Here is a 17,587-nt window from a genome sequence, read left to right as displayed (position 1 = left end):
CTCGGATGGCTTGCCGGGCCTCAGCAATAGCCGACGGACGACAAAGGGAATCCCCCCCGGGAGACGGACGCAGGAGAGACAAAGGAATTCAACTTATAAGGGGTTAAACCTGGACTGAATGGTAAATCAAGTAACTTCTGGGCCCCCGCCAGTTCGGTCGGGAGCACCCGATACCTGCGCCCACGGTTTAACGTCTGAAATTAACAGTGATTTTGTTGGAAAAAAGAAGCGTTGAAGAACAGAATAATATAAAACCCAATTTCTTAACTAAAGAAAAGTATACCACCTCCAACAGCAAGAGGTAAAAGGCAACAGACGACTCCCGACAGTTTTAGACGGTTATTGGTTACATATGAAACAGGATGTAAGAACACCTCCGCCCTCTCCGTCTTCCCGACCAAGGCCCCCCCACGCTATCAGTATATGAAATAGAAGATAAACTGTCAATATAGAAAGAAAATGCCGAGTCTGCCGCCTGGTTTCTTTCCTTTTTCCGCTCTCTTTTTGTATTTTTTTTTTGGGGCCCCGTACCCCGCGCAACTATAACTCATGGTTGACGCCAGGGACATGCATCCAACGCCCCCATGGCTGTTGGATTGGGTTGTTGAACGGGCTAGAGAGACGGGCAATAAAGATAAACCAAGCTGGATCGGTAAGGAAAGAGATTCTAAAGCAGCGCGCCCGAAGAGAGAACATATAGAAATGAGAACCAGAGATGGGATATTCGAGTACAGGAAAAAGTAAAGCATTGTGCCACCCTGGGTATCAATACAAAGAGGGTTGAAAAAAAAAAAAAAAAAAAGGAGTATGCTATGTAGCAACTCAAAAACTAGACAGTAAGAAAAACGAGAGTAAGAAAGTTCATGGGCTGGCCTAATCAAGTAATAGGCATCAAGGCTGATTTCATAGGGTAGAGGGGGCCAGCACCCATGCCTTGTCCATTGATGGATGGGGGAAGAGAAATAACGAAAGACATTAGAAGGAAATAGTGGTATGACGGAACCCTTATCAGAGAGAGACGTTCAAAAAAATGAAAAGAACAAGAAAGATGCAGAGCCAGGCCAAAAGCATGGGAAGTATGAGAGGAAAAAAAAGTCAACAGTTCGACGCCTTCCAGTAGAGGTTGCCCTCTTCCTACCGTAGTAATGATGTAAGTCTGCGGTTCCCAGGGCAATTTTTTTTTTGGCTTCCGTTCCTGCCCAAACATATATATTAAAGATGACCATAAGAAAAAAGGGGAGAAAACTAGGAATAAAAACGAAGCGTGAACAGGGGCAGAATTAGGGAAAGGGGAATTAGGTCCTCTTGAGGATTAAATTAGTTAATAGTGAGATTATATCAAAACGTATATGGGGTCTGTGCATATACAAATATATAGTACCAGAAGAGGTCCAGCTCTTGGTCGGTAGTATATAGCATAGGACGTTAGTGTGGCCATCATTATTGATGTTGCTGATAAGGCGGGTACTGCGATGCTTGTTGCTGCTGGGTTTCCCGAGAGCTGGCTTGGGCCGTTGGTGATGGGGCGACAGAGGCTCCCTCCGCGGTTTGTGAGTTTATGTTCATAGGAGGTGCACGCCATGGTGCAGGGTACGGCAATGGATACGATGGAGCTGGCGGTGCATGTGTAGATGGAGACCTTGACATGGGTGCAAACGACCCCGAAGTCTGTATGCCAGGGTACGGCAGATGCACTGGCCCGGACCCGGTTCTCTGTCGAACATTTCGGCCTGCTGCACCGCTCCCCCCGTCATCTGCATCTAATGAGGTATGTTCCCCTTCATCCTCCGAAGCAAGCGGAGTAGCACGAGGTTTGAAAGAGCGAGGTGACGGTGGTCGCGGAGGTATTTTGGCACCAGGAGTTCTCGCATACATATCCCGGAAGAAGTTACGCTCCCTGATATAGAAATCTCTTTCTTCCGTCAGGCTCTTAATTTCCTCCTCTTGTCTTTTAATAGCTTGCGATTGCTCTGCTTCCACGACCTTCTTCCTTTGCCGGAATCTTTTGGAAGCACTGCTATTCTTTTCTCGCTTTATCTTGGCTTTCATCGACCCAGAATCTCGGTCAATTGTAAAGGGTATTAGCCCAGTGCCAGGTTCAGCTGTCATGTATGGCCCAAGGGCTGCGAGCGCGCCATCTCCCCGATAATGCCCTCGATTTTCAAGCGGCAACAGCGACTGAGCTATGGTGCTACGGGGAGGTCCAGGTATAGCTGGATTGGATATAGGAGAAGGATGCTGTTGCTGTATGTGGATTGACGGAGCTGGGGCAGGAGATGGATGGCTATAGGAGCTATACGATGACTGAGGAGTACGTGGACTTGTATCTTGGGATTGTGGGTTAGTAGACGGCCTCTGGTCATAGAAAATGCTAGCTGCGTGAGTTGTTTGGCGAGGCTGAGTTAGTCTACTAGGCACAGTTGCAGAAGCAGAGTCAATAAGCACTCGAGATGCACCCTCGGCAAATCTCGGAGGCGGGGGGGACTGTAGAAAAGGCGACTGGATTGCGTTTATGGTCCCCGGCACAGGAGTGAATCGACCTCCCAAGCTCGCGGCACGGACAGCGGGTGACTTGGGAGTCAAAAGCTTCCTGCCCACCTTCGGAGATAACGTAGAACGTTCATAATGGTAGTGTAGTGGAGGTTGAGTGGGGGGTTGGATTGGAGACGGTGTTCCACGGATATGCGCAGAAGGAGATGTAGCTGTTGATGTAGGGGATCCTAGTGGCTCCCGGCTACTTTGTCGGGAGCTTGGCTCTAACGGGGCATGAGATGACGGGTTGAGGATTGCTTGCATTCCTAGTGATCGAGGCCGTTTCTGGGAAGCTGAACCATGGCCGGAGGAGGTTGGCCTTCCGGAATGCGCAAGCTCTGGCGGGGTTTCATCTCCTCTCACTGATCCCGATCGACTAGGCGTGGGAATTGGAGCACCATGCCGCGCCTGAGGATCTACTGATTCTACCTCATCTTGTGGAGCAGTTGAACGGCCGGGAGATGTTAATAGCTGGCTGACAGGCTGGGAAGTCTCGTCGGATGGAGAATTTGAAGCATATGGCCGCTGCGACATAAGATTTTGGTCTCCTCCGAAGGGAAGCTGACCTAAGACGTGGCATGGACGGTCCTTCCCTCTCTCCAAAGGACTACGACCCTCAAATAGCTGAAAATGAGAGAGGGAGGAGGGAGGGCTGGGTAGGAAATCGCCTGGGCAATGATCGCGATTTTCAGGATGGGGTGACAGTCCTGACGATGCCGACCCTGAGTAGCCGAGATGGAAAAGGCTTTGAGTACTGAGGAGAGCCACGATGGATGAGGGTGAGAGGAGGTTTCTGCTTCCTCCAGACCACAATATAGTAAAGTTTTAGAGATGACGTTTCGGTTGTGTTGTCGTTGCCGTTGTCGTTGTCAAGCACTTAATGCAGGCAGCATATACAGCTATCGAGCCAGGTGTCGTCACACGTCGAAAAGAAGAGTTGGAGTATTTGGTGGGATAGTCGACAAAAGGAATAGCCGGTTGACAAATGTCGAGTGTATAGGGAGCGATTGGGTATTGGTCTCTTTTTTTTTTTTCGGGAGCAGGCAATATAAAAACGACAACTGCAGGTCACGGAAAAGAAAAAAGGGCGAAGCATTCGAATGAAAAAGAGGATGAGGCGAGCACCAGAACTGAGGATACGAGAGGACAGCCCTTCCATAAGGAACTCTGGACGATTGACCATTTGCTTTTTCCTCATTATGATGAATAAGAAAATGGTCCTCACAGATGGAAATGAAAAAGCTCCGCCATGATCTAGCGAGTAAGGCAGCTTCATGGGACCGGGCGTACCGGAACTATCCCATGGAGGGATGGATACCCAAGGTTAGTGCATAAATAAAAGAGTAAATTAACCATTATCGTCGACCAAAGAAAATTTTAAAATTAAAACGGCGTGCAAATGAAAAATAGAAGAATTTAAAGTAAACTAAAAGAAAAGAAACCTACTGCACAAGTCACAGGCTCTTTCGCTCCGCCAGCTTGGTTAAGGGATGAGAATGGTGGCCCGCCAGTGGAGCTCAAGGCGAGCTCCTGCGCGGCAACTATTGGATCGTTCCATCCTTGACGTGCTGGAGACTCGAGTCAAATCCAAAACCGGGGGTAACTATTAGCGTTGCACAGGTGGTGCTTTTTTTATTTCGGCATGCTGGGCAGCAACCAGGCTGTAGTGTTGCTTGGTCGTATCTTGAAGGTTACTAGCTGTTTCCTTTCGGGCGCTCGTCGTCCGAGTGGGTCTTGCGAGCCCCAGTGGAGAGTTCCCGAGGCGAAAGGCTAACGGTTCAATACTCAATTTTGCTCTGTTTCTGGAGCGGCCAGAAGCCAGAAGATCAAGGAGACAGGAGGAGGCTGGACACGCAGACATGTGTTATCACGACCTGTACTCCGTACATAGCACGGTGTGAAGCTCAAGGGATCACTGGCGTTGGGCTACTCCGTTACCCGCAAACTCGAAGGATTTCGGCTGGCAGGTATAAAAAGAGGATACGGAGTATCTCAGGTACCATTGGTGGTTATTGCCGTTGCCATGGCCCGTTGGGAGTCCTCGGTTGTCAGTTGTTTAAAAGCCACTGATACGCAAGAACAAACCTGTACCATCAACACACCAGAGCTGCAGTGGGAACGGTTGGGCTTGGGACTGAGTATATAGTGGTATTAGTGGGAGTTAGTTTTTTTTGTCAGTTCGAGTTACGAGAATTTTAGGCTTCATGGGGGAATGGGAGTATGCTTGAGGTACTCCGTATAGATGCAGACGAAGAGCCATACACAAATGTATATAGCATGGAAGCCCGGTATTAAACTCAAGATGTAACGGATCTCTCTCTCCACCATCAATGGAAGAGAAATTCTCGAGGTTCAGCGAGCCGATTATTATTATCGTGACGGACTGCCATGAGATGTTCGATGCTGGCAACATCCTTGCTGAACGTGGAGAATAGTTTAGAAAGAATAGCCTTGGAGCTCGGATAAATGGCTGGAAACAGACCAAATTACCACATAAAAACCCCCATACGGCTGAGAATGGCATAGCACCAATATCTGCCCCAGCCTGTCTTGCTGGTTCCTGGCTGCCCGGAGCTGCGCTTGGATTTGGTGCATCATCGAAAGGGGGGGCATACGGAGAAAGTACGTACCTTGCCGGTATCCTTGTCCTAGCTCCATACACTCACTATACCTTAAATTACCCAAATATTTCAGCTATACTCCATACAATGTATTTGATGGAACTTATGTATATCATATGTGAGTGTATGTGGTCGTAATTTACGGAGTTTATGGGATCCTGAGTGTGCTAGGTTCACGTAATCAGGGTGGTTGGATGAAACCTGAATTACTTCAGGATGAAAGCAAGCACCTAGCTGCCTTCTAGAAGGCACCGTTAGTGATGCTCATCTGCAAGATGCATATAGTACTATGAATCATGTGCTCAGGCTGGGTTTTCTCTCCATACGGGTGAACCATACAAAATATGCGAATGGAGAAGCACCTCTCACCTGGTTAGCCAACTTCACATTCCTTCTTCGTTTGCGGGGGATCACATACACTTCGAGATGATCGCATTGAGAGATCTTCATCTAGGGGCTCTTATTCAACCTCCCATGCACGATTCACGCTATCCAATGTGGTCAATATAACCATGCTCACCAGCCTTATTTTTTTTTTTTTGTTCAGTAAAAAAAAAAAAAAAGAAAAAGGTCTGATCAGGATGTTGGTCGGAGGATCGGTTCCAGAAAGGAGCCACTGTTCTGTCCATCTTACAGGGTTCCAGGGGCTTTAAAATGGAAATTTCTCTTGACGGGAGCGGGCGAGCGCTCTACGGCACGCGCTCCCGCTGGAGTGAATTGCAATGGGGCCCCCATTAAGCTAATGCCAACAAGCAACAACCAGGTATATGTATACGCTTCTTGATGCTGGTGACGCAGCCAAAAGTGGCTGCGCTAGCTGGAGTAGAGCATCTCAACACGGTTCGGCCGCTGGCGATGCCTCTCTCTCCTGTGATCGTCAAACAGATCCTCCACCATCAGCTCTCAACTTCACAGGGCCTAGGGTATAAACGATAACCCCAGCAGAATCTAGAGCCCACATGGTACCATTCATAAACAATTGAGATCATGCAAGATCGGGATCGCTGGTTAGAATGCCATCCCATGAGCTCGTGGCGAGTGACAGGATATGGGTTTCAAGCAAGGGCTTGTCCGTGGAATTCTTGCTTGTTGCTAGTCTCCTCTGCTCGGCTCAACAGCCACATTCATCCTTCTTTGTCGGTACGCTGTGCAAAAGTACATTACCTCGTACATAGCTGCCCTTTCACTTAGAACATGGGGGCGGAACAGGGATGCGGGGCCGCCACCAGCTCTGTTTCTCTATTATTAGTTTGTATATCCGTACTCCGTATATACATATGTATATATACTGATGTATACCAGGTATTACATTTGAGCTGGTACTAGCCTGTGTTCAAGGACTTTAGTTTAACCTCTTTTCTTTTTTCCTTTTTTCCTTATTTTTTCTTTTGTCCTTTTCCTTCTAAAAAGCCATCCCTTGATATTATCGTCCCAGATGTCTTGAACAACTGTTCATCTCGGTTCTTCTTTCCCTTAACGTTGGTGAACTTCGTCGTTGTTTGTTGGATTTTTTTGTCGATGTTGAAGTTTTACAGCTGCACGGACCACTTTCTTCTCACTCCATGAAAACCAAAAAGGGGAAAGGAAAAAAAAAACTATAGAAAAAGGGACAGAAATCCAGAAAGAAGAAAACATTGCTAGTGATAAAAGGTCGAAGATGCAACACCCTCGCCTCCCGTATATGTACTCCAGATCGCGCAAAAAAGCAATGAAGAATGCAAGTCAGCGTCCCTTTTCTTCAATATGTCATGCAGCCGCCCTGAAACTACAGCCAAGCGATAAACGAGAGACAGAGGTCAGGAACAAGGTCTCAAAAGGCAGAGCAGGCAAGGGATGGATGCAACAGCGTTAAAGCCAAACAGTCGTCTTATCTCTCCCACGTTCCGCCTTGTTTTGCGTCTGTCAAGCTTGACATCGGGTCGTGTGTCGATGTAGATACGTGAAGGCCGAGTCCGATATTATACATATGACCAGGATCAAGGCGAGAGAAATTGCAAAAACGAAGCCCAAAATAAAAAAGAAAATGAGGGAAAGAAATGAAAATAAAAACTGCTTATTTAACATTTTTTTTCACTTTTCTCGTTTCTTTTTTGTTGTCGTCGAGTACTATGTATTTGTTATGTTGTCAGGAGTATATATATAAGTGGTATTTATATATACTTACTCCGTACAGAGAGTACACATATGCGGAATACACGGGCATGGCAGAAGAAGTTCTATACGCCGATCAGAACATTCGATTCCTAGCTGGACTGATAACCAAACTAGCGGACATTCAGCTTGCTGCTCCGCCTGCATGGCTGCTCTTTGGACAACACAAAATCAACGCCTTCACTGGTTGCTCTTCTCTCCCGTCTCACTTGAGGATGGAGTACCCGAACTGCCTATAGCATGGCATTCCCTTGTTCGTGGCGTAGCGGAACCCAAATCCCGAGCCTTGGCAGGAGTTGATCAGCGAGAACCGATTTGCAGAAGAGTCTGCAAATACACATAATCCTCCAGTACAAGAGCAATAGTGGAGGCCCAATTGTGAACCACCATGATTGGACGCGGTTAGTCACTCCCGGCATGGCTGTACATATGCTAGGGCCTAATTCCGCGATCATGTGTCTCCCTTCGACACCGCAACCCTGGTACAGGGACTCAACGGCGCCATACTAGCCTGTTATCTCGATCCACAGCTCTGCCTTTGGGGGGAAGGGAGAAAGGGCGAGAGAAAGAAGGATCTTGGCTCTGTAAATACTAGGAGGGAAAGAATCGTACATAATTAAAATATGGATTCCTCTGGAGATCATCCGAACAGGCGAGCCAAAGTTCAACTGAGATCTCCACCAGCCAACTTGCCGAAAGTCTGCCAAAATGACTCCAAAATTCAAGGGAACCACTCTTTGTTTCTCCCGCCTCAGCATCCGCCTTCCGGGTAATTACGAGAACTAGCGTGGGGAAACTTGAAGGGATTGGTACATAACATATATGTCAATATACTAATAATTATACTATTAGGTAACCGCCTAATGCATGATATAACCAAGGATGCGGAGCTGTCTTCAGCGGAATAACTCTCATAATCCAGTCATGGGCTTGAGTTTTTGAAAATAAATATAACAAAGAAGAAGAGGACGCCTCTGGTGGCATAGCCAAATCCTTATGGCCTTGGAAGGTTGTCCTTTTCTGATATTTTCCAGCTCTCTGCCGTGACAGACCAGTATCATGTGTATTTCCGTATTCCCAGCACAACCCAACCAGCAGTTGATCAATGCGATACGAGCCTACCAATCCATTTCAGGAATCTGTATCCTGTCACTGCCTACAAGGGGAGCCTGCTAGCTCACATTTGGTAGAGGTTTTATCAGAAGTGAGAAAAAAAAGGGACAAGGCATGGAGTACACATAAGCTTCCCATGCATAGTACTATGTAAGAAGCAAGGAAAATCTCCGGCTCATCCCTTTTCTGCGGAAGAGAATCGGCAAATGCCCTGGAACGAGCTGATACAGGGGGAGATGTCAAATCCCACAGTACCCTTGAATCATCCCGCGCTGTGGCCAGATAATATACCATCCCTTCCACGTTATGTAGTTGGCATGGCCTGGAGGGATAGGGGTCTTGCACCTACATGATGCAATACATACATATGCATATGCACGATGCCACATATACTTATGTCCAGGGTAAATAAAGTGAGGATCTCAGCACAAGCATGGAGTTCATATACATTTGGGCATGCATCGTCAATTTCAAACGCAGGACTCTGTATGAGGCACCAACCTCCCTCCGTATATCATATGAGAATGCTAGTCGCAATTCTCGAGATATAATAAACTTCATCCTTACTTCTGCACAAACCTTCCTCATCTCTCTTTTTTTTTTTTTCCTTCTCTTTTTTTCCTTTTTCCTTTTCTTTTTTCATTTTTCTTGTCTCTTTTTAAATCCCGACCCATGACAACAGACTTGAGAGACGGCACCGAATAATACAAGATAAATTACAAGGGCTTCAGGAACGTCAAGGCTAGTCCCCGAGCAACTGTGAATTTGCTCTGTTTGAGGGCCCATGGCATGGCCAGAACAGACAATCATCGTCAGCTGGTCAAGATCTACAGGGCCGCCTCTCGTTACAACGAAGAAGAAAGGAGCATGATGCACAGCGATTCTCAAGGTGACGATGCATGCTCAACCCCCCAAGACCACCGCCATTTTACACATCCTTCTTGCTTTCAATATTTTTTTGACGAATTTCTCAGGAAAAAAAAAAACAAAACGACCAATGAAGCTGACCACCTCTTTCGAGGTCCAGACAATAATGCGCATCTGGCGTCGCCACTCTCACCATCAGTTTATATTCTCTATATACGGGAGTACACGTGATGATTAGGGGGAAAGGGCTTTCGGTTAAATTGGACCAATTCAGTGCTGATTTTGGGCTTTTTTGCACTGTCCTCGCGTAATACCGGGGACTTTGTGAAGGGATTCAGGTGATAATTGCTTTGCATTCCCAAGGGGTGGTCTTGTTCAAAAGAAAAGCTTGCGGATTATGCTTGTTTTCCCTCCCATATGCAGCAACCCTTGTCAATCACATTCCCGGGTCCTTCAAGAGTTCTGACAGGCTTTCCACCCTGTCAAGCTACCTCCGCGGAGGCAGCATCCACCTATTGCAAGATCCAATGTAAGAGTATATACAGACTACTCTTTTGGCAACCGTTTACCCCAGAGGCGACACCAACACAAAACAGACAGAGACTGGATGTATAGTACGCTCTTGGTGTACGGATAATATTATGTTTATGTATCCTTGACAATGATCAACAAGATTGAATTCTACCTGGTATGTATACATAAAGTATTGCACCAGGTAGTGATATGAATGTTTATAATTATTTTTTCTTTCTCTAACAGGCCCCCAAAGTACGAGTTACTACGGCACTGAGTATATCAATGGCACCGTTTTCCGTGCTGACACTGATAATATAACCACAGATTTGTTATATACCACTATTGATAGCCGTGTCCCGTCTTCTCTTTCCCCATCTTGTTCTCTCGCATACTTTCTTTTGTTCCACGGCAAAGTTTCAAGTCTAACTCTCCTGCTGTTACGTATGTAGCCTCCTCTCACATACATTGGTACATGAATCATCTCCTTCTTTGAGGCCCCCGGCGTCAGTTACCTCGTCATTGTATATAAGTTTTCTACATTCTACATTTCGAGCAAAGGATTCGGGTTGCGGTATGCTTGGACGATCTCGAAATTGACAGCTCTGATGTGAAATCCCGATATTACCAGCCTTGTTTTTGACCAAGGCTTACACAGAGTAACTATATACGAAGATGATCGCAGCCCAGGTCATGCGACTTCGACACACTGTCTACAGATATCTATAACTCCGTATTTGTATATACATAGTACATACTTCGTACGGCGCTCTCAAAACACTCTCACACACCACTTCCGTTCTCCACGCCGCACAGTCGAAGCTTGAGAGACGGGAAGCAAAAAAACGTTGTTTCGTTCCCTGGTCCCTGGCGTCGGGCCACCTTAATTTTAGCCTATTTTCTCTCCACGCTCCATTTCAAAAAAAAAAAAAAAAAAGGTTCCCTTTTCCCGTCTGTTCGCCCCTATACGTAAACATTTTTCTTTTCTCTCTCCTTTTCCATCCTCCCGACTGAGACCAGGCATTGGCTACGGCTTCGTTTGCTTTACTTGCCTTGCAGAAGAGCAGCATGGCGATTATGGGAACTATTGTGCCTCCAAGCCCACCATCTCGAACGCCATCAGACGGTAGCTTTTCCTGTTTGGTAAACATCCCCGGCTGGCGTTGCCTTCCCCCCTTTCTTCCTCCCAAAGGACCCAATTCTCGCATCCACACTAATCATCGTCGTTGTCATCAAGAGATGATATTAATAAACCTACCTCCTCTGTAGTCTAATGCTCGTGATGAAGCCTAGTTTCTGTTGTTCGTTCCTCTTGACTCCCCTCCATTCAGCATACTCTATACTCCTCTGCTGATATACCCCCTCTATTGCTTCGAGAATACCTCTCATGGCTCCGTAATCATGCATCCGGCCGTGGTATTCACTGTCTAAAAAAGTTCAAGAGCCACTGGCAGAGAAAACAATATGGAGCCATTCAGGGTAGACATATAGATGTTACCTGCTGGCTACAATCCATTGTCTCTCCCTCTCTCTCTTTCTTGCCACGGCTATCGTATATCCCCCCAGTCAGTGTAACAGTCAACCGAACCGACTGTTACGCCTGACACTTTCGCCTTTTTACTCTTATTCCGACTCGCTGACAAGATGTTATGCCCGGGCTTGTGCCACGCACATCAAAGACGCACGTATCTGTCGTCTGTCGTCTGTCATCCCCTTCCCCTCTCGCTTTTCTTTTTCTTTCCTGGCCCAACCCAAGATGCTGTGCAAAACTCGGCCTCCCCCGTCTATAATAAGGCACATAATGTTGGCTCTCGTGGACACATCCAGGATTTCCCTTGTTGATGCCACGCGGAGAGAACATGGCGCCGCAGGCCACTTGGGGGCGAGAAAGACAGCTCTCATGTTGGCGTTTGTTGGAGCGGCTGACGTAGCTTCTCCCAAAAGAAGATAATGCAGGCTGATACATAACTTCTTTCGCGGATCCTTTGGAACTGTTTCGGTGCTAGGCCCAGAAAAATGAATCACTCTCGAACCAATTGGACAGGCCTGCCAATGCCGCTTGGAAAAGAGTGCTTCCGGGCTGCAAGGAGTCAGTGATGACCGCCAGTTTATGCATAAGATGCCGTGCAGCTCCAGGGAAGAGATGCATTAGCTGCAGTTAGTGAGCTGATCCTTGCATCTAGTAGATTTCTCCTCTTCATAACACACTCGGGCATGAAAATAAAAAAGTATTCCATAACGGACATGTCGGTCTCTTTTTCTTTTTCTATTTTTTTTTTTTTCCATTCCCACACGTGTGTACTATGTATGTATGGTGTCTGCCATGTTGAAACATACCGGTCAGGTACGGAGGATGCCGTACGTCTTCGAACCATGAAAAGGCCAAACAAACCAACCAACCACTGTGCAACGAAGGACAGGTATAGTGGTGGCAATAACTGTCCATCACGAATAGGTTTCGTTCCCCGATCCCTTGCCTCTTTGTGTGTGTGTGTGTGTGTGTGTGTGTGTGTTTTTTTTTTTTTTCTTTTTTGCACTGGGCCAACCGACCGTTGACCATTTTGGCGTGTATATCAATCGCCTCCTTCAGTTGTAGAGGCCATACAAGAACAGGGGACCAGAGCAAGCAATGGAACCGTTACACCGTGTCTTTGTCCAGTGCCACTGAGACAGCCTGTATGTTTCTATATTTACTCACTTCTTGAGTCTGGTAATAGGCGAGACAGGAGGTAAAACCTCTTCTGGAGAATCGCCTGCAAGCGCCGCAGGCTGGCTGGCCTCTCCGCCACAGTGATCCGTATAAACCAATATCTTAGCAGGATTCAACCCCTCCTAGATATGATGATAATACTCCCGACTTTATTCGGAGAGCGGTCAAGAATATATATATCTTCAAGGACTCTACTCCGTATTGCTTGCGTACGATGTCTGAAAACCCAATAAGGGCCTCTAACCTCCATATAGACAGCTCGAATTGTTGGATAGTGGCTTCTGCTCAATCCACTACTCCAGTTAAATCTCCCGTTTTCTCATCTACTAGTAGATCCGTATTGTTCATGTCGCCATGGTATAATGCCCAATGAATATGGCTACCAGATAGGAGATCAAACTGGGCTCGCGTGCCGCCATGAGGTGCATGAACGGCTTCAGAGGATGTTCAAGCTTCTAGTCATATTCGCTTGTAGCTGTGCCTGTGGTTGCGGCTGCTTTTTGACATATGAAGCAGCAAAAAAAACCCCGACATTGAGAGGAGTTAAACGATTATAATAAAATAACAAATAACGATCTTACAGGCGTAAACATCGTATCACCTGCATGTTGGTATCAAAGTTAAGAGTAATCTAGGTAGGACTAGGTGGCCTTTCAGCAAGGCAGATATATAAAGAACCATTTCCCGCTACCCCGTATGCCCAAGTCTCAGCTACCAATCGGCCATGTACACTCTTTGCAAGCCTAGACATTTGACTTAGCCGAGCGAAATTGAACTATCCTAGGCTTTGGTCCTGCACACAGAGTATCGCTGAATTGTTCATGAGCTGATTGGCCCGCTGGGATAAATCGCAAAAGGCATCATACCGTTGACGTGTGGCGGGAGAATAGCCTCCGAAGAATAGAGTGACTTCAGCATCGAGGCTATAATAACGGGGTTCCACCTCGAGTAGAGAGAGATGGCGTAGTTATTGATCCTTTCGATGTCCTCGATTTCCCTCTTTGTCGGACTCTTTAACTAAATATGAGCCGGGAACATAAGTCGGACAGCAACAATACTTGGTTCCAACAAAAAAGTATTGGGTCTTATCGCTTTTTCATAAGAGATGGGACCGCTCTTTCTTCCCCCACGCCCTCGAGAAGAATGGTCATGTATCTTCTCATCGATATGCGGTCTATTTGTTGGTTATTTTTTGTCTTGCGCCACTAACGAGACATAAAAACTTCTTAGTGACGATAAAGAGAGGTTCAAACGCATTTCTTGCTTTCTTTCCTTTTTTTGTTTTCTCATCATATTGCATTTTTGCATGTCTGATGACCCTCTTGTTCTATTTTCGTGATTGTTTTATGGCCTTGTGCCCCCATTCATTCCACCGGGCTTCTGGAATGTGTCTTATTCGAGGAGTAATCTCGCATATCGAGATGATCAGCTGTGATGGAAACCCATGGTGTACACAGAAAAAAGGAACCTATTGATCTGAGGGGTACTTGTGTGTATACTATGTGGTGCCCCTGCAAGTTGGCCGGAAGTTGGTGAAACAGTCGGCTTGCAGAACTATCAGTTGTTGTATATCTTGCTCGAGATGGACCATACATAGTAAGGGTTTGCCATTAATCGGCACTTGTTCTTGTTTTTTTTTCTTTTTCTCCTTTTCTTTCCTTTTTGATAGAACTCTCCCCAGATGGAAAAATTGTCAATTGATCTTAGACTCGAAGGCGGCGAGCATGGCAGAGCTGCATGGCATCGTTCGATATCCACCGTGGTTCTTTTTCTATTGTACTCCGTACATGCATACGAACCTGTTGCTTTTTTGGCTTGCATTTCACCAGCTAACTGCAGGGAGGCAGTGTATGAGCGGTAAGCAATACGATGGATTTATTTTAATGTTCATGTATTGACAATTTCATCCGTCGTACAAGCACTAAAGCTATTTAATGGAATCCCCGAGATCGATTTCAACTTTGTCGAATCCAGTCTTTGCAGCCTCGGAACGTGAACGAGTTGCCCGGGCATATGGACCATAGTTACCGGACCAAAGAAAGTAAAATAAGTGGCTCGCCTTTCACCGATTCTTTGCTCTTTATTTCTGCGCTCACAACCTGGTTCCCATGTTGAGATGGACAGCTTTAATTTGAGAGTAAGCTTCAAGGCCGGCTTCTCCCAGTTCTCTTCCCACGCCTGATTGTTTGACACCGCCAAATGGCACACGGAAATCACTATCGTTGCTGCTGTTAATCCAGACCATTCCAGCCTCGATGCCGCAAGCTACACGGTGACCACGCTCAATGTTCTGGGTAAACACCGCTGCGCCAAGGCCGTAGGTTGTGTCGTTTGCCTTGGTGAGTGCTTCCTCTTCGGTCTTAAAACTAGCAATCACGGCAAAGGGCCCAAACACTTCTTCACGGTAAATTGCCATATTATCTGTAACATTGGTGAATACCGTTGGCTCGATAAAGTAGCCTTTGCCATTACCAACTTTCTGATGTGGCACTCCGCCGGTAGCAAGAGTTGCACCTTCAGATTTGCCAGTCTCGATATATGAAAGTACGCGGTCGTACTGAGCCTTGGTCACCTGGGCCCCTGGAAAGTGTCCTCCGCAAATGGATCACCAATCTTGCTTGTCGAGGCAATGGCTTCTTTGAATTTTGCTACAAATTGATCATAAATACCCTCATGAACTAGCAGACGAGATGTGGCAGTGCAAACTTGGCCCATGTTGTACATGATGCCGGTGTGAGCCCACTTTGCAGCCTGATCGATATCTGCATCGTCGAAGACGATGAGTGGCGACTTGCCACCAGTTTCAAGGGTGATGTTTTTCAGGTTAGCTGCGGCCATTTTCATGATTGCACGGCCTGTGCTTGTAGATCCGGTGAAGGCGATCTTGTCTATGCCAGTGTGAGACGCAATGGCAGCCCCGGCGTCTTTACCGTATCCGTTGATAATATTAACCACGCCAGGGGGGAATCCTGCTTCCTTCACCAATCCTGCAAGGTATAATACGCTCAGAGGAGTCTGCTCTGCAGCTTTAAGGATCACGGTGTTTCCACATGCCAAAGCTGGTCCCAGTTTCCAGGCAGCCATTGCTAACGGGAAGTTCCACGGGATGATCTGGCCTACGACGCCGATGGGCTGGCGTAACGTGTAGGCAAACTTGTTGGCAGTGGTGCTAATAGTCCTACCTTCTATCTTGTCTGCAAATCCGCCATAATACCTCAAGACAGATGCAACTTCAGAGACATCATCGCCCAGAGAGACCAAATATGGTTTTCCTGAGATGGTGAACGGCGAAGTTCCAAGTCAACTTCTCATTAAAGGAAACATGTCCAAGCCGGGTGGGACAAGGCTCTGAGGGAATGGGACGAGAATCAAAGGGAGCAGAACATACCATTATCCCACGTTTCAATAGTGGCCAAAGTCTCCGCATGCTGCTCAACAAGCTCAGACAGCTTTACCATCATCCGTCCTCTGTCGGAGCCGGATAGATCCTTCCATGAGGGATGTTTCAATGCGGCACGAGCTGCGTTGACGGCAATATCTACATCCTCAGCACCGGCAGCATGCACAGTGGCAATATCCGTCTCATCACTGTTCACTTGAGAATTAGCATCATCTAGTATCCTTTGCTTTTTGGGGGGTGCAGGCTGAAACTTGTACATACGTCGGGTTGACCGATACAATAGTCTGTCCTGATTTGGCGGCGACAAACTCGTTGTTGATGAACAGGCCCAAAGGCTGGACGTACTTTCGGCCGTTTGGTGCCGTAAGTTCCACTGAGAGGCTAGACATACTGCTGGGCAATGAGATGGAGAAGAGTCTTGTGCTGGGTGATCTTAGGTGTAGATGTTGCTGTAGCAGCTGAGGGGGCCAGAACCAACGAGAGCAGTAGCGTCCTATCAGAGGCCTGGCGCTAAACATATACTCCGTATAGACGTTGATATGCGATATGCTCTATCTAGCGGATGGGCGGATGAGCGGATGTTCGATGTTTGGTAATATTCACAAGACGTGAAGATGTTTTTAATGTAGATTTTATCGAGCAGGTGTTTTGCCCCTCCGGGAGTCGCAGCCGAGGCCCCCGTAACTAAATACTACCTACATATGTATGGTGGGACCTTGTTTTTTTTGTGTTCGGTTTATTTCGAAAGACTTGACTGCGTGGGAAGACTTGAAAGAGCGCTATCAGGGATCTTTCAGGCTTTGCATCATGGGTCCTGGTGATGAAAAGATGACAGACGGCGACGGGCAGCTCCCGCCAGACATGCTTGTCGACAATGCTGGTGCTGTAGAGTACTGGAACGCTGTTGAGCCGAACATCAAGGGGATGCTTGGTGGATATCCAGAGATCTCTAGGGTAGACCTACGCTCCTCGCAGTCGTTTTTGGCCAAAGTACGCCGTCTGCTCCCGTCTCGCGGGGGAGGCACTGCCGTTGCTGCCGCTGCCCATCTCCCTCCCCTCCCCCGGGGCGTTGACTGCGGTGCGGGCATCGGCAGGGTCACAGAAGGGCTGCTGAGTAGGGTCTGCGAGGTCGTGGACATCGTCGAGCCGGTAGAGGCCTTTGCCAAGGTGCTGCTTGAAGGGAGACTCAAGGCAGAAGGGAAGGTCGGTGATGTCTATATAACAGGCCTGGAGACTTGGATACCCGAGAAAATATACGACCTGATCTGGGTCCAGTGGTGTCTACTCTATCTCACGGATGACCAGGTCGTATTCTTCCTGACCCGATGCAGAGATGCACTATCACAATCTGGTGTCATCGTCGTCAAGGAGAACCTCAATACCAAACCACACGACAGCTTCGATCCGCAAGATAAAAGTGTTACTTTGAAAGAGAAGAACTATATGCATCTCTCCCCCCTTATCTGTTTTCGGACGACGGAGGTCGGGGTAGGCGAGCTCAGACGAGTCGATCAGCCGACCCATCGTCTCAGCCTCCACTGCTGTTGGAAATTGGGAGTAGAACTGGCGGCTATGATCTACCAGGTCGACCTCGACCTCTGGGGTGAAGTCTGGCGCCAACGCTGCCGCTGCCATCTCTAGCAGTATGGTGACTGCCATTTCGTCTTCTTTGCTCAAACG

General features: G+C 47.3%; 4 protein-coding genes across 4 annotated transcripts; 1 reads left to right on the top strand and 3 right to left on the bottom strand.

Moving 5' to 3' along the window:
* Positions 1 to 1,440: 1,440 nt before the first annotated feature.
* Positions 1,441 to 3,730, bottom strand: MCYG_02669 (uncharacterized protein; the record flags this gene model as incomplete). Its single annotated transcript, XM_002849689.1, has 3 exons — positions 1,441 to 3,156; positions 3,456 to 3,553; positions 3,673 to 3,730. The coding sequence occupies 3 exons, from the start codon at positions 3,728 to 3,730 to the stop codon at positions 1,441 to 1,443; spliced, it is 1,872 nt and encodes a 623-aa protein (XP_002849735.1).
* A 7,714-nt stretch (positions 3,731 to 11,444) lies between these two features.
* Positions 11,445 to 12,172, bottom strand: MCYG_02668 (uncharacterized protein; the record flags this gene model as incomplete). The annotated part of the gene is made up of 2 exons (XM_002849688.1): positions 11,445 to 11,877; positions 12,135 to 12,172. 2 exons carry the CDS (start codon positions 12,170 to 12,172, stop codon positions 11,445 to 11,447), a joined length of 471 nt encoding a protein of 156 aa, XP_002849734.1.
* A 2,427-nt stretch (positions 12,173 to 14,599) lies between these two features.
* Positions 14,600 to 16,296, bottom strand: MCYG_02667 (aldehyde dehydrogenase; the record flags this gene model as incomplete). The annotated part of the gene is made up of 4 exons (XM_002849687.1): positions 14,600 to 15,087; positions 15,177 to 15,779; positions 15,896 to 16,095; positions 16,169 to 16,296. The coding sequence occupies 4 exons, from the start codon at positions 16,294 to 16,296 to the stop codon at positions 14,600 to 14,602; spliced, it is 1,419 nt and encodes a 472-aa protein (XP_002849733.1).
* A 418-nt stretch (positions 16,297 to 16,714) lies between these two features.
* Positions 16,715 to 17,548, top strand: MCYG_02666 (DUF858 domain-containing protein; the record flags this gene model as incomplete). The annotated part of the gene is made up of 1 exon (XM_002849686.1): positions 16,715 to 17,548. The coding sequence occupies one exon, from the start codon at positions 16,715 to 16,717 to the stop codon at positions 17,546 to 17,548; it is 834 nt and encodes a 277-aa protein (XP_002849732.1).
* Positions 17,549 to 17,587: the final 39 nt, after the last annotated feature.

This window comes from Microsporum canis, genomic scaffold, assembly GCF_000151145.1.
Source record: "Microsporum canis CBS 113480 supercont1.2 genomic scaffold, whole genome shotgun sequence".
NCBI lineage: Eukaryota > Fungi > Ascomycota > Eurotiomycetes > Onygenales > Arthrodermataceae > Microsporum > Microsporum canis.
Note: the sequence above shows the minus strand (reverse complement) of the source record. Positions and strands in the feature narration are given on the sequence as shown.